The following is a 16,346-nucleotide window of genomic DNA, read 5'->3' as shown; positions in this document are numbered from 1 at the left end:
GATTTGTCAAGTTAATGGTTTAAATGTAGTTTTAACCCTCCTGCTTGGGGAATGGGGGAAAAAAAATGAAAAAAAGAAGTTTTCTTACTTCATTACTTATTTAATGTCCCTTTGGACCTTTCAAAGTCTGATCAAAACAGCAATGGGTCACCTCAGACTTCAGCAGGTGTTTCTGCTGGGAATGATGTACCCACCCTGGTTTTCCATGGCCACAAGTGTGCAAAAGTCACTGTGTTAAGAGGGTGGTTCAATAAATGGAGGGAAACTTCCATAAAAGCACACTGCTCCTGAAAGGCCCCATGGCTTTGAGCCCTGGCTCACCGGGAGAGTGCAGGTGAGAGCATTTGTGTGCCCAGACGGGAGCTGCACCTGGAGCAGGTGATGCCAGCAGGACACACAGGGATGGACAACAGGGACCAGGACAGGGGACACACAGATCAGCCCAACCTGAACACAAGATGCTATCAAAGTGCTATCAAAGAGTTATCAAAGCTGTTTCAGGCTCCAGCACAGCTGATTCTCAAGCACTGCAGAGAGTTCTCCAGGGTCTGCACTAAACAGTGCAGTAGCAACTTCTGCAGCTCTTTGAGGCCCCTGACTTGATTCCTTCTCATTTGTTCCCCTTCCTAACAGCCCACATGGTGATTCCCTGAAATGCTCCAAGTATAAAGATTAAACCCTGGTAAAAGCCTCAAGTTGTATCTGCACAAATTGCTTCCACCAGCCACTTTTGTGGTGACATTTATAATGCAGTGTTTGCAACAGTGCAACTTCATCATCTTATAAATATCAATTTCCCACTAAGAGAGAAGGGAAAGAACAGCAGACAAGGCAAGACAAAGGCAAACTTACCACTGTTTCTGGTTTATTTTAATTGAACTAGTCCTGTTCAGCTAGGCCTATCTCTTACAAAAACAACAGTTTCTAGTTTAAACTGTGAAACTGTGTGCGTGTGTGTGTTGTAATTATGGTGCCTGCTAACAATTTCATACTGCCACACTGCACATATGGCTTCCAAGCTAGCTTTATCTGAATCTTTGTGAATCTATTCTCCATGCTATTAAACTGAGCACATTCCACATCGTTCAAAAGTAATTACACTTTTGTCTAGAGTGTAGGAGACTGCTCTCCCCAAACAATGAAATTCTCATTATGAGAGCTGGCACAGTAAAGGCACTGGTGTTCACAACACTGTGCATTGTATCTTCACAATAACTTATCCTAAGCTTGATGCTCAAAGGTACACTGGAAATTAAAATTTCTCTAAAACCACTCTGAGGTTGTTTTTTTATTTTTTTTTAAATATGCATTCTTTAGCTCAGTATAATTAGAGTCCTATTTGACTTTTTAAAAAGCTATATGCATTCAGATTTCCATTCTCCTCGGAAGGCCTGAACAATAGCTGAGTGCTCCAGCGCTTGTTGTTCTGATCCACCACCATTCATATGCTGACAACTCCAGGCCAACAGGTGAGGCACAGGCCAGGAGAGATGTGATAAGAGAATCCAAATGAAGCATTAAACAACCTTTTACTTGAACAAGTGGAGGAAAAGCACAAAGCAATGTGCTGGTAAGCTTTTTGACCAGCAGTACTGCCATTCTCAATATTATTCCCAAGTTACACAGGAGTGACTTCATTCACCACAGAAACACAACTTCTTTTAGCATGAAGCAACAAAGTTACTGAACAGTGCACCACAATATTTCCTATCAATTTAAAGCGCTATTGAAAATTAATTCTAAATCCCTCTAAATTTGTCCTGAAAGTGCAGGACATATGTGGGCTACCAGTCATCAGTTTGGAACAACCAGGGAATGGCAAAATTATGGCTTACCACTTTGACCTTTTCTTCAGTACTTCTTTTATTTATTTTATTTTTAATCCCATCCTGCATTTCACTGATATTCTACAGCTAAAAAGGATGGTCTGATTTAAACACACCATGCCTGTGGAACACTTTAATCAGTGCTTTTAGCCTTGATATTTCTCATTTTCCAGAATTTAGCACACGGACACCATTGGGGAGATCAGTGGTCTTGAGAGTTGCAAAAGCAGACAAATAGAACATAAAGGCAGGCAAACAGAAACAAGTAAAACAAACCTTTGTAACTCACATGAGCTAACAACTGTCTGTGCTACCCAAATACTGTAGCCTTAACAGGTTTCTTCAGAAGAGCCATTGACTGATACTGTAATCCTCAAGTGTTTCCCTGCAAGGCTCATGGCAGGGAAAAATCTCAGATATATTCCAGGTCAAACCACTTGCCTCTTATTTTCTACTGAGTAGTTGCTCTAAATCTGATAAGTTATTGTTTCATTTCTTATCAGGAGAAGAGTTTTCCTACTTGAAATAAGTACCCAGTTTCTTCTATCAAGAGAAAGCTGGAGACAGTGATCCCTGCCTTGGCTGAGGCTGGTGGAGATGTCCAGAGGACACCTGGCCCAACTGAGCTGCACTTCCAACATCCTCAGAAACATCCTGTTCACTTTGGTGGGCTCTGCAGATTTTTGCCAATTTCAATCAGGTTTGAAGATGTCCTTATAGGAATTTTACCTTCCTCTCATAAAAACCTACCCAGAATTTTGAGCTGCCTCACTAGGCTGCTAAAACTCGGTGAAGTGCAACAGGGTGAATTTCCAGGATTGCAAGTTGGGAAGCTTTATCCGTAAAGTCCTGGAGCTTTATCAGTAAAACTCCATCAGACTGCAGCCTGTGCTGCTGTGTGCACACCTGCACACACCTGGGTCTGCTGCCCAGAGAGGATAAAACAGCAGAATGTCAACTGAAACAGTACAAAAATGTCCTCTGCCACGTTAGACAGTGAATGCCCTGTGGGAATGACTTTTGTCACTGCTAAGCACACAAACTGAAGCCACCCAAATGTTACCCAGTGATTTCCTTCTCATAACTACCTACCACAACAGCAGAGGGAGTGATTATGGCTATTTGACTCATTCAGACTGATCACTTCCTTCCTTCTGGAGACACACAGGCTGCATCCATCCTTTCTGAACTACCTGAGTGATGATTCACAACACAGTCCTCACTAAAAGGGAGATATTACCAAAATGTTACATTCATGCAGCCTGCCAATCCTCTTAAATATGTATAAGGACAAAACAAGACCCTTAGAGCTCCCCAAACACTGCCTCAGGTAAGGCTGCAGTGTGTCACTGCTGCAGCAAAACTACCTAAAACACCCCTGATTCAGCACCTTGTACTGCAAAAGGACAGAAAACACTGTTCTGACATCACATTAAACACAACCTCCATAGCAGGAAGCTACTCCAGAAGATCAGCGAAACCTCTTGTTCTTAGAAACTGAAATGACCAAAGAAGCAAAGGGGTTAGTTAAAATCAGCTAAAGAGCAGTTAAATGTCCCAGTGAGGTGTAGCTGAAATACTCCTGCTGGATCCTTAGCAAACATTACGTTTTTATTTCATTAGGGTCTGATTCTACACTACTGGTGCCATCACAACTTTATCTATTGACTTAAATGCTGTCAGAAACAATTCCTTATCTTCAAAACACTCTCTTAAAAAAGGCCACAATATACCAAAGCCCATACATTAGTTACATACCCTCACATCCCACTGGCTGGAGCTGTTACGTTAATGAATTTCATCTCCATAAAACATAAGATAAAGGATGAGAAATAAACAAGCTCGAAAAAGATAATGACATTGTCTGCCCATGAGTAATTTCTCCAGTGATGTTCTTTCCCCATGTAAAGTTGCAATAACACAAACTAAAATTATGCATTCCAAAGCACTGCCTGAGCTTAAGCATTAGCCCAAAAATGGAAGGGAAATGGATCAGGATCAATGAGTTATTCTGTCTAGGAGAGCAGCTTCAGTGAATATCCAGTGACTTGGTCCTATGAGAAATAATAATCCCTAAGGCTTTTTACTTAGGGCTTGTTACATATGCATAATGAGCTGTAAGGGCTTAAATACCACTGTGGAGCTCTTGCAGGCTTTTATGAGAATACACTATCACCTATTTTGCAATGCCTTTTTAAAAGCCTTCAAATATGCAGGTCCACTTATTATCTTCCCTTCCAGTGAAATTACCAGCGCCCTAGTGGAGGTGGGGGACTGACAGAAAAGTTACAGCCAATTTGTTAACAGGCAAGAGCTGTGCAGGCTCTGTGCTCACAGCAGAGCTTTGTGCAAGTTCCTGGGTGCTGGGGGCCTTTCCCTGCACCTCTGAACCTTTCTGAAAATGCATCAGTGCTGGGGCCTTTCCCTGCACCTCTGAACCTTTCTGAAAATGCATCAGTGCTGGGGCGATTCCCTGCATCTCTCAACCCCTCTGAAAATGCATCAGTGCTGGGGCGATTCCCTGCACCTCTGAACCTTTGTGAAAATGCATCACTGCTGGGGCCTTTCCCTGCACCTCTTCTTTCTGAAAATGCCTCAGTGCTGGGGAGGTTTCCCTGCACCTCTGAACCTTTCTGAAAATGCATCAGTGCTGGGGAGGTTTCCCTGCACCTCAGCCTTTCTGAAAATGCATCAGTGCTCCATGTGCCCAAACCCAGCTCAGTGACACTACAATGCCAGCAAGAACGGGGCACTGTTTTGTGTTCTTTAAGACACAGCCAGTTCTGGGCTTCCCCTGGCCTGCTGCCTGCCATGAATCGAGTGCTCAGAGTCAGCTGTAGAGTGGAACTCACAGGCCAAAACGCAGTGAGCTGATTTAATTTCATAAGCGCGGTAAATTTTATTGTGGGTATCTGTGACGTGAATCACGCTTCAGATGTAAGTTTTTAAGTCGTCAGAATTCGGTTTCTTTTTTCTTGTGCCTTCATGCAGTCTTTGAAGCCTTAGTGTTGCACAAACTTGGCACGAGGGCGATGTTTCAGACTCCATGCCAAACGTGACTCTCACTTGCAGGGCTCCAAACCCGCTTGCTGTTTGCTGAACACACACACACACACACACACACACTTGCAGCTCACAGCAGTGCAGCTCTCACACTTGCAGCACCCCAAATGCCAGCAGGCAAGGTGAGGGCCAGGGGCACAGCTGCCCAGGATGAGGGGTGCCCTGTGCCCTGCACTCCCCACCCAGGGCAGCTCTGGGTGCCAAGCAGAGCTCAGAGCAGATAGAGCACAATAGAGCAAAGCCAACCTACCATTGTGTTGTGCTGGGAAGTGGGAGTCCTATGGCCACAGTTCTCCTGCGTCAGCAGAGAAACTGGCTGAAATTCCTCAGAGTGAGGCTTGTTGGGAAAACTCACATGCAAGGGAAGGTGAAAGGCTGGGAGCCCGTCACTCTCCTCTTCTCCCACTTTCTGTCTGCTTGTCACCATGGCTACCTCTCCATCTGCTTCCCCATACGGAGAGGCTGGTCGCTTGGAAGACATCCTGGAAGGAACAAAAGAGGAGAAAATAATGAAACCTCCAAATAAATCCTTAATGCCGTCATTGTGTGGTTAGGGGCCATTGTAACAGAAATGCCTTTTTTGTGCTGGCAGAGAGCAGGAAACCATCCAAATACCACTGCAAAGCACACACAATTGGGAACAATGGCCAAGCAGGTAGCAACAGAACAGTGCCTTGTTTGTTGTGAGAATAATACACTAATATAGCACTCCCTTGTATTCTGGCTTCTTAAACATGAAAATTCACCTAAGACTGCATAATGAAATGCAATTCCTTTTAAAAAATACCCATCTAGTTTTGCATTTGCAAGGGACTCTATGAAGACAGAATGTCTCCCGATACAAGCCATTGTCAACCTAGCTTTTAAGGAATAATCATCTGCATCTCATTATTGACCACAACTGATAAAAAAAAAATAAGGTAAAATAAAATACAACACAATAAAAGAACTTGCTAGCGGGCCAAAATGTCTGTGTTTACAAAATTTCACCCATGTGAGCAACTGAGTGCTACAGTCACGTTGCAAGGATCTTTCCAGGTCTACAGACCCAGTATAATTAAGCAATTAAACATTTGGACATTAATAATCTAAGCTTTCTGACAAAATAAAGTTAGGGGCTTTGAATTAAGGTCAAGATTGAATGAAGATCTGCTATCAAATCTAGCCATATATCAAATTATTCCTTTCTATAGCTAGATCAGAATAAAAACCCTCATGAAAATGTAATTTATATCTGTGCCTCCACAGAAAAGGATACACAAGGAAGATACCTAGAGCACACATTGCAAAACCCATGCAGAAATATTGACTTGAAATTCAGGCCTACATTGTGAAGTTTTTGGTAGTGTCTGATAGAACATGTTTATCACCAACTTTTAGAAACACTGAAAGAAACCTAAATCATGGGCTAATTCAAGTATCATTCAAGACAAGCAACACTGAAAATCCTACAGAACACAGAATGCTTCCAGCTTGGTCTCCAAAACAGAGGGAGGTACAGTCAAGTCTTAAAATGCAGACAAAATCTGGGATTAATTACAGCAACCTTGTTCATGAAAATCAGGTTCTGTCCATGGATGGCCCCTGTGCTAACCAGGGGCATCTACAAGGAGCAGAATGAGGAGAAATCCTCTAGGCACAGCCAAAAGAAGATGTGAAAAACAGGGAAATAAATAAATAATAATAAATAAATTAAATAATTAAAATAATAAATAATTAAAATAATAAATAATTAAAATAATAAATAATATTATATTATATAATTATAGCTATATAATTATATAATAAATAATAATAAATAATGATAAATAAATAAAGTTATAAATGAGGAAACAGAAGACTATTTGTATGCAAAAGTTAAAAAAAGGGGCTGAAGTAATATTGCTCCTCCTCAAAAATGTCATATTTATGATTTTCATGACCCCATTTTTTATTCTGCACTTAAAGGGCTGCACTGGAAGGGCCCAGGAGCTCCTGAGCCATGTGTGGGGCTGCTGTGGGTGCAGCCTGTCCACAGGGTTTGGCACATTGAGCACGGAAAGGTTCTCAGCAGCAGTCAACTGGGTCTGAAAACAAACAGCCACTTTAAACAGCCCTTTGTTAAGACTTATTTTGCTCCTAATGATCTCATTTTGAGCCTTGCCTCCTGAGCCAAGTTAGATTATATTAAAAAAAAAGGGGGGGGAAAAAACTAGAAAAACCAACAACAAAAACTCAGACAAAAAAAAATCCCTCCCAGAACCTACATGCAGCTGCACATGGGCTGTTCTGAACAGCACCTATTGCCAGCGCTCAGAGAACCAATCTGTATTTTCTATTAATGTCTGCCTCAGTCCAACACACTAACACTTCATACATCCTACCTGAATTCTGTCTTGTAGGCTTCCCCACCTACGTGTCTGCAGCAAAGCATATGCACCAAGACAGAGATCACAGAGAGACTCTTACTGGCAGTTTGCTACTAGCCCACTGAATTCAGCATTTTACAGCTACGTTTGATGTGACAGATCTCAAACCCTTCTGCAGAAACCACACAGCTCCCTTCTAAACTTAATGTGAATTATTCATATTTTGCATTGTACTGCACAGAGATCGACATTTGCTGCTGAATTTAAGTTTTTTGGTTACTCGTTTTAACAGTACTTTAATAGAAGCCCGAGCATTTACAAAATCTCTCTGAAAATCAGCACCAAGCAGTCATCTCAATTTTGGCAAACAAAAAGGGACGGACACAAGATCATTACTCAATTATTCCACAGTAATTTTCTATACTTTAGAACAGTTATATTTGATAAAATGATTGAAAATATTGTAAGCCACACACAAAAGTCCCCACTGCAATTCACTCTGACAATAAATTAGAGAGAGAGAGGATGCCTTGTTCTGTATTGATGATTTGGATTATACATGATATACTCAAACTGTGTCAAGAACTCCTACTGCTGTTAACCTAGAATAACACAGATTCTGTCACATTGCTTCACAAGCAAAGTTTGAATATCACGCTGAAATAAAGCTCCTCTGTTAACTTTGGATGTGAATACAGAGTTTCAGATCATCTTCCTCTGCTTGTCACTGTTCCCAACAGAGATGAAATAATTTTCTGCAGGGAATTTATATAAACAGACAAGGAAGATAATAGAGGTGTCCACCTCCACGCACTTGCAGTAACAGAGATTATTTTGCTTTTGATCTAAAATGAAAACCTACACGTTGGATTGTAGACCAAAGTAAAGTGAAAGCAGAAAGGGCAGAAGAAACTTTTCCTTTTGTCTCTAAAACATCCAGTTTAAATTACAAGCCACGTGCCCATCACGAGCCTAGGAGATTAACAAATCACTAAAATGGCTAAGGCAGCAAAACAGAGCTTTAATCTGGGTTATTCTTCCAACAACACCCAAAGAAATGGTCACACAAACCTGGACAGCTCAGCCATCAAATGCAATTTGTGTTCAGGCAGCTCTGTCCACAGCCAGCCCGAGTCAGACAAAAATCCGTCCCACAGAAATTTCTTACTCCCTATGAGCATCCAGGAAACTTCCACAAGAAAATGGAAGATTTAAATAAATAAATTAATAGATCCACATCTACTTTTGGAAATGTTTTCCTAAAGGATAATGACTATCAAAGTCTATAGTAGCAAAGGGTCAAATAAATCTCTGAGAGGTTCCCAAGCAGAAAACGTGAAACAAGAAAAAGTCATCTACAAATGTCTTTCATAATTGCTACAGCTTGACTGGTCCATTTCCCAAATTTCACATACCCTACATCATGCATCCTCTATATTCTTCTTTCCATAAATCTTGTTTATCCTACTGAGCTAATGCCAGCTCGTAACAGATTCCACATCTAAGATGCAAGCAGAGTTCCCACCACAAACAGCAAGGAAAGGGAAACAGCTGAATTCTGAGCAGCAACTCCACCTGAAACTGAGCTCTTTTAACCAGATCTAGCCCTAATGAAGTGCTGGAATTATCCCATCCTAACAAAGGACTGCAAACATCCTGGATCTGCCCTCAGTGACAACACAACAGTTCACAGCTCACAGGACTTCCAAGATCTTCTCCTCAAATCTAAACTCAGAATGGTTTTCAGTTACATCACTCTGAAAGAAGATTTACAGTGGAACAGGAAACACCAATTTATGGAGAGGATTAAAAAAAACCCCACCAACCCAAAACCCTAAGATGTAACTCAGAAAAGTACAAAAGTACAAAAGCAATACAGCACACCAGATTCCAAATGTAGATTAAATCTGTTGCAAATCCATTGTTTCAAGAAGAATTGCCTTTTGAAATGTCATTAATCACTTCTTCTGAATAAAAACAGGTAGGTGGAAATCTTTTAGAGGACCTAAATCTGCAAAGTTCTCATGCACATGCTGTACCCAGGCCATTCCACAGACACACTGGAATTATGAAATGCATCTCCATATTTGAGTTTATCAATGGTTCAAATGGAACTGAAGATTTAATTCTGGGGATTAATTCAAATTTCCCTGTAAACAGACCTGTTTTCAGAAAGGCTTCTTAATATGTAGAAACTGCAGGCAAAATACCCAAGCATGCTTTTTGTTCAGTTTTCATTGAATAAATGCTTTTCCTGGTAGGAAGAATGTTTTTTCAGGGAAGTAAAAATCTCATTGTTCTAACTCACTCTTATCCAACAAATATTTTATGTGATTCATATTACAACAGTTTCTCCAAATATTTCTTTATGCCCTTCAGTTTGTAACAGACTCTTTGTAGGCTTAAATTGGCACCCTGTGTCTGTTGATCTCAGGGTTTTTGCATTGACTTCAGCATGGCTGGATTTTCCCACTGGAGCAAAAAGGAGCTTCACTACATCCACATGAATTGTTTCCTACACTTATTGGTTCCATCCAAATAATTTCAGGCTGCTAAATATGACTATTTTTCTTGCTTGCTTTTTCCCTTGGATTCAGTGTCTCACAGAACTGATCTTTCCATAGCTGTATTTTTTATTATTATTACTATTTTTAACAGAACCTCACTTAAGTGTCCCCCTCTACATCTCCATTTGTTCATTGGTTTTGGTTCATTTCATCCTTGATTGTACTCCCCAAATAAACCTGAAGTGGTGTTCAGTACTCAAGGAGATAGTGCCCTCTAGCACACAACCTGCATCCTCTCCAACTGGATTGTTCCTGCCATAAAATTTAATAAATTTTGTGTCATAAAACTCTAATCTTGTTACATTAAGCAAAATACCTCAGAAACATTTCAGATACCTACAAAAGCTTTTGGAGAAGGGGCTTATCCATGTCTTCAAAAGTGTCAAACACAGATGTGTCAGGAGAAAAAGATATGAGGCCATAAATCTTAACTTGTTGGGAGTTAATTAAGGGATTCATCAATCACTGCACAGCTCACCCCATACCCACACAGGCAAAATCCCGTCACAGCAATCACACAGCCCACAGCAATCCACAGGTTAAAAACTCCCCAGGCCCCTCTCTTCTGACTATTTATAAATGACTTGCTATAATCTAGCATTAAGACCTGTAATTATAAACCAGCATTAAAACAGGCCTGCAAAGTTATGGATAATTATAGCTGGTACACTTTTTAAAGAAATAAAAAGCTTTTCCATTCAAACACAGGCTTTGCCTCTCTGACAGCTCCAAGTCCACAGGATGTAGAAGGATGATTTAAACTGTATGTCAAAACTCTGAGCAAGAATCTCTTTTCCCCCTTATCAAGGGAGGCATTGTTGTTCTCTCACCATAACCAGGCATGACTGCAGTGGCACAGCCAGCTCTGAAGCAGCATGGGAACATCACCTCTGAGCTCCTGTGGCAGCCACAAACCCTCCTGGGTTTAAACCCCTCAGCCCTGAGTCAGGGATGGAGCAGAGGATGAGGAGCAGAGCAGGACCAGGGATGGAAAAGAGGATGAGGAGCAGAGCAGGGATGGAGCAGAGCAGCACCAGGGATGGAGCAGAGGATGAGGAGCAGAGGATGAGGAGCAGAACAGCACCAGGGATGGAGCAGAGGATGAGGAGCAGAGGATGAGGAGCAGAACAGCACCAGGGATGGAGCAGAGGATGAGGAGCAGAGGATGAGGAGCAGAGCAGGACCAGGGATGGAAGAGAGGATGAGGAGCAGAGGATGAGGAGCAGAACAGCACCAGGGATGGAGCAGAGGACGAGGAGCAGAGGATGAGGAGCAGAGCAGGACCAGGGATGGAGCAGAGGATGAGGAGCAGAACAGCACCAGGGATGGAGCACAGGATGAGGAGCAGAGCAGGGATGGAGCAGAGCAGCACCAGGGATGGAGCAGAGGATGAGGAGCAGAGCAGGGATGGAGCAGAGCAGCACCAGGGATGGAGCAGAGCAGCACCAGGGATGGAGCAGAGAATGAGCAGGGATGGAGCAGAGGATGAGGAGCAGAGCAGCCCCAGGGATGGGAGCAGAGGATGAGCAGGGATGGAGCAGAGGATGAGGGGCAGAGCAGCACCAGCCCAGCACCAGGAATCTGCTCCTGAACACGGCCCGAGTCCAAATCAAATACTGAGAGCTGAACCAGTCCAAAAACTTGCCTGGGATTCCGTCTGCCTCTCTGCAGGGATATTTACGTCTAATTACAGCCCTTGTTGGGAAGCTGCAGACTGCCTTTCCGCAGGAAATAATTATGATTGCAGACAGCAGCACTGCTGCATGTATCTAATGTATGAGCACACACACGTATAGATGCATAAACACAAGCTTATACAAAATGTCAGCAATGTATCTGCCTCATCCCTGACCACGTTTAATGATAATAAAACAGCTCTTCCCCCCAGGTTCACTGAAACTGTGATCTCTCATACACACAGCCCTGGCAAGAGGTGCCAGTTAACACTAACAACGGCTTCCATTCTGTTTTGGCCCCAAAGTAATTCATTATTTATGTACACTGAATAACTAGTACCTCTAAAAAAACCAACTCTATTCATTTTGACAAGATTACTTGTGTAATAAGGTATTACTCAACATGAGTAAGGGTGGCAGACTCCCACACACTGTCCCACTGGGAACTGCAAGCCTGACTTGTTTCTACACATACCACTAAAAACAGACTTCATTTGGCAATATCTTTGAGTCATTTACAGCCTGGTTTGGAATTCTTCACTGAAGTAATTCCACAATTAAAAAAAAAAAAAAGCAAAAGAAGCAAAAGTGTGTGATCTGCTAATCAGTAAAAACTGTGAGTGAAACGTGCTCTAATCTGTCACTCACACTGAGGTGGGATAATCTGCTAATTATTACTTTCTAGGATCATATCAATCACTTATCTTTTAAAGCACACCTATGCTACAAATAACTGGTGCTGTTCAAAGGGGGTTTTGGTGAACAAGTCAACTTTGTTAACACAAGATCACTACAGCACAACCTGAGTAATATTTCTGTTCAGCTGCCTATTATTGGAGCTGCCACAAGTAATCCTATGCTTAGGGACACCCCATAATTTCCATTTCACTGGCCCACCTTCTCCCTTTGGCTTTCCAGATTTCCCTCTGTATGGGGCAACTTGAACAATCTCAGACAGTCCCCTCCAGTTTGGAGGATTCTGAATATAAAATGAGAAGGTTTAGGAATTTGATTCCGAAACCATTTTAAATTTTAGTGTAATATCAGCAGCCCAGATCATAAACCTGATATTCCATATACTCTGGAAACTGGTTTTTGAGAAAAGCTACTGCTCCAAGTTCCAGTGGTAAATAAATAGTTTCATTTTGACAAGATTTGAACCTCTCAAATACTAAAGTTGTTAAAAGCGTCCTTCAAGCAAAAGTTAACAAAATCCTATTTTTATTAGAAAAATGAAAAAAAAAAAACCAAACCAAAAACCACTTTCTAAAAATTCCATGCCATCAACTGAAATTTTATAATCTGCATTTTCTTGCACTTGCAAGGAATTTATGCACAAAAATACCACTGTAAAATCAAGTCTAGTAAAATCCATTGTCAAAAAAAGTTCATGCTGAACATTCCCACCACGTGCTACACAAAGCTTTTCAGGGACTTTTTGAAGCAGGTAACTAGGAAAGACTGTGCAAGAGCAAGTTTTTAGTGAAATACCGTGGCCTGAAAGGAAGCAGCCTTCAACCAAAACAGAATTTGGAAGGTAATGAACACACTCCTATCTGCTATATTATTGTAAGGAATATTACCTAATTCTTCCATAGATCTCAGAGAGATTGTGCATGTCACTGGTGTGTGCTAAGCAGGAGCACTCAGCAATTCACCCGGAGACACAAATTCAAAGGCAGCTTCAGCAGCAGAACCTGTGTGCTCATGATTTGTGTTTGGCACCTGCCAACTTCATCATCATTTCCTTTTTCACTCATCTGTAATATCAGCTAAAAGAGCCAAAAATCCAGTGAAACGTTTTTAAGCCAGGATGAGATTTGAGCTCCTGAAAAGTGTGTTTCCAAGGGGTCCAACCTGCAAAGCTGTGAGTTTGGAGCCCTTGTCCAGGGCAGGAGAGGCACGTGGTGGTGGTGGTGGTGGTGGTGGCACCACGGCGCCGCGGTGTCAGGGACCATGAGCATCCACCAGCACAAACTCCGAAACAGCAGGATGCAGCCATTGTTGATGTTTCAAGCAAACTGAGCCTGATCGCTGGCTTCTTTCATGCAAAAGACTCTGCTTGGATGATTTTGAATTAAATCCACAAGCTCATTTATTTTCCAGCGCATCCTCAAATTAACTCTGGCTTCCTTTCCTTCCAGCCCCCAACCTTTCAGAAACGTACCCTGACTCTTCAGCTCCTCGTACATCTTGCTTTTCTAATTATTTATTTATTATACTTTTTTTATTATGATGTAAAATTTGTCATCATGCCACCACAAAAACAGCAGAGCTTTGCTTTTATTTTCACGTGAAGTTTTAGGAAGGGCTCGCGGCTGAAAGCACAACCTCAATCACTGTGACATCAGGGAATCACCACTCCTCTGCCTGCTGAACTGCAAAGAGGATCTAGTCAAATAATCAGAGATTGCAAGCCTTGAGATTTCACTGCACAAACTCCTGAAAATGCACAAAATACCTGAAAATGACAGGGAAGTCGTCAGTCCTGCTGCAGACACTGAGTGGGAGACACAGGGAATCCACACATCACACACCTAATCCCCACTGAGAGAAATGAAGGACAGGACTTGAAACGGCCCTGAAATTATGACAATTATGGCTGACTCATTACAGAGAAATGTGAGGAAGATGGGCTCATTTTGGAAAGTTAGTAAACATTAAAACTTTTGGAGTTTTGGGAGCTTATTATCAGTCATTTGCAGTATTTGTCTAATCAAGCTGACACAAATTTTTCTTCAAGCATTGTTAAAAGATGAATTACTTTCAGTGGAATCAACATTAATAAGAAGAATTATCCCCCAAAAGATGCCCAGATTACAGTGTGAGGAGCCATTATTTTGACTGAGACCTTGGTAGAATGTGACACAGCTTTTCCACTCCTCCACCACGCCAGTGTGTGATGCGAGTGCCAAACAAACAGCCACTGAGCTTCAGCCCCCCTTCTCCTTCTCCTTTCCCCTTTCTTTATTTAAATTCTAAACTCAACAAATGGTATTTTAACTATTTTCTAAGCAACATTTCCTCCACAGAGTTTGTGTGTAATCACAAACCAGAAACAGAGAAATTTTTAGAAGTTTCTTTTTTTCCCACTTCACTCTCAGTTTCTCAACTGTTAAGTTCACAATAATAACTTTATATTGCATGTGTGTTTCCTTCCAGTAAATATACATAGAATTACACTAATAAAGTGATTTTCATGGTACCACTGGTGTTTACACATCTGAATTTGCAGAATCATTCTACCTTATCATCTAACTCCAACCATCACTTGCATCCACATTTGCACCATGTCAGCACTTTGTAAGAAAAAAAACAAAAACCCACAAGCAAACATGAGCACCTCCATCCACAGGTGTCCTGCAGGTTTCCTGGCCAAACTGATCATGCCAGTAAAGCAGATAACCACTGATAGCACAAACTTGCATCACTGAAATATTGGGACTTTAATTAAGTTTAGTGGGAGCAGAACCAAGGCCTCACAGAAACCATTTGTACCTTTAAGAACTACACACAGTGAAATCAGTTCTGCATCTGTGTGTGTGGTGAAGGGGGCTATGAAAAAAAAATAAACTTAAGCAGAGCAATGTCTCTAATGGATGTAAACCTCTTCTTCCCAACAGGTTAACTCCAGCTACCCAGAATTTTTGTTATTCTTTTTTGTTCACATCATCCATGTGCGTGCTCCTCCCTTTCTGGAGGGTTTGTACATGACAGGTGCATTCCTGGCCCAGGAACAAATGATCCTGGAGACCCCAAGAAAGAAAAATCAAACTGAACTTGAAGATAAAATCACAGGGAATAAATACATCATTGCCTTTCCATTATGCTAAAAAAACACCACCCCAAAAAAAAATTTTGAACATTTATAACGTGCGAGCAATTTGAGGTAGGATTTTCAAAGCTGAAAAGAGATTGTTCCAAAGCCCAGATGTTGCCTTTCAGAAACCAGTGAAAATTGCTGCCTCGGAAAATTACTCTGAAATACCAATAGAGTAAAACAAAAATTGTTTAAATAAAAATAATTCTACTCAGACGCTCTGCTATTCCGAGAGAGAAAATGAACTTTTTTCAAGTGCTCAGGCGGTTTTGCATTCCCATCTCCTACTTCAGATGATCCACACTCATGGATCATCTCTGGCCCAACAAATGGGGGATAAAAGAGGAAAAATGTGTGGCATGATGTGAGGGCTCTTGCCTCACTGGCTGTGCACACTGCACTGAGAATCTGTTATCTCAGAGCTGTTGTACTCCTTTCCAGGTTTTATTCTGAAAAACGTCAGAATTAAAGATTCACATTAAAAACAGGGGTGGTGCAATCACACATCTGCTCACCCACAGCAGGGCTGTACAGGCACCATTCACAGCTGTAATTTTCTGATTTCTGAGCATCCATGTTCCATTTCCAGCACTACTGGGCACTTTCCAAAACCTGTGCTAAATAACCAATGCTTGCACATGCTAACACACTTCCTCATGCAGGCACATGGACTGACTTAAAGCTGGTTTTTTGCTTTGTTTGATTCTGAGACATACATGTAAAACTGCAAGAGAAAAGAACAATCACAACCAGCTGATAATTATCCAGCTTAACAAACCAACTGCAAACACTGCTGGAGCTGCTAGGTAAGAAAACACAGCCATGCAACACACGTTTATCCCTGCACAAACGAGAGCATATTGGCAGGAAAGGTAAAAACAAACCAGCAAACAGGAAAATGGGAGAGCCCTCTGAACAGACAACTCTGAGAATCATAGGGGGCCTCCAATATTCATTCAGAAAAGCTGCAGTGGCAAGCACAGCAGCATCCCTGCAAGAAGTGATCTACCTAAAAAAGCTCTGGAAGCTGTAGAGTGGGGTGGAAA

At 41.7% G+C, this 16,346-nt stretch overlaps 1 protein-coding gene across 25 annotated transcripts in view; it reads right to left on the bottom strand.

The window, feature by feature from the left end:
- The window catches only part of SOX5 (SRY-box transcription factor 5), a 591,653-nt gene that overhangs the window by 229,115 nt on the left and 346,192 nt on the right, over positions 1-16,346 (bottom strand). For 20 of the 25 annotated variants that reach the window (XM_026796865.2, XM_074540122.1, XM_074540120.1 and 17 more), the window contains one exon: positions 5,140-5,371. In XM_026796865.2, the coding sequence (XP_026652666.1) occupies positions 5,140-5,370 (231 nt within the window). In that variant the 5' untranslated portion in view covers position 5,371. The remainder of the gene's footprint in view (positions 1-5,139; positions 5,372-16,346) is intronic. The other 5 variants (XM_074540133.1, XM_074540136.1, XM_074540129.1 and 2 more) reach the window with 1 other exon arrangement.

This window comes from Zonotrichia albicollis, chromosome 4 (assembly GCF_047830755.1).
Source record: "Zonotrichia albicollis isolate bZonAlb1 chromosome 4, bZonAlb1.hap1, whole genome shotgun sequence".
NCBI lineage: Eukaryota > Metazoa > Chordata > Aves > Passeriformes > Passerellidae > Zonotrichia > Zonotrichia albicollis.
This window is presented reverse-complemented; position numbering and strand designations above follow the sequence as displayed.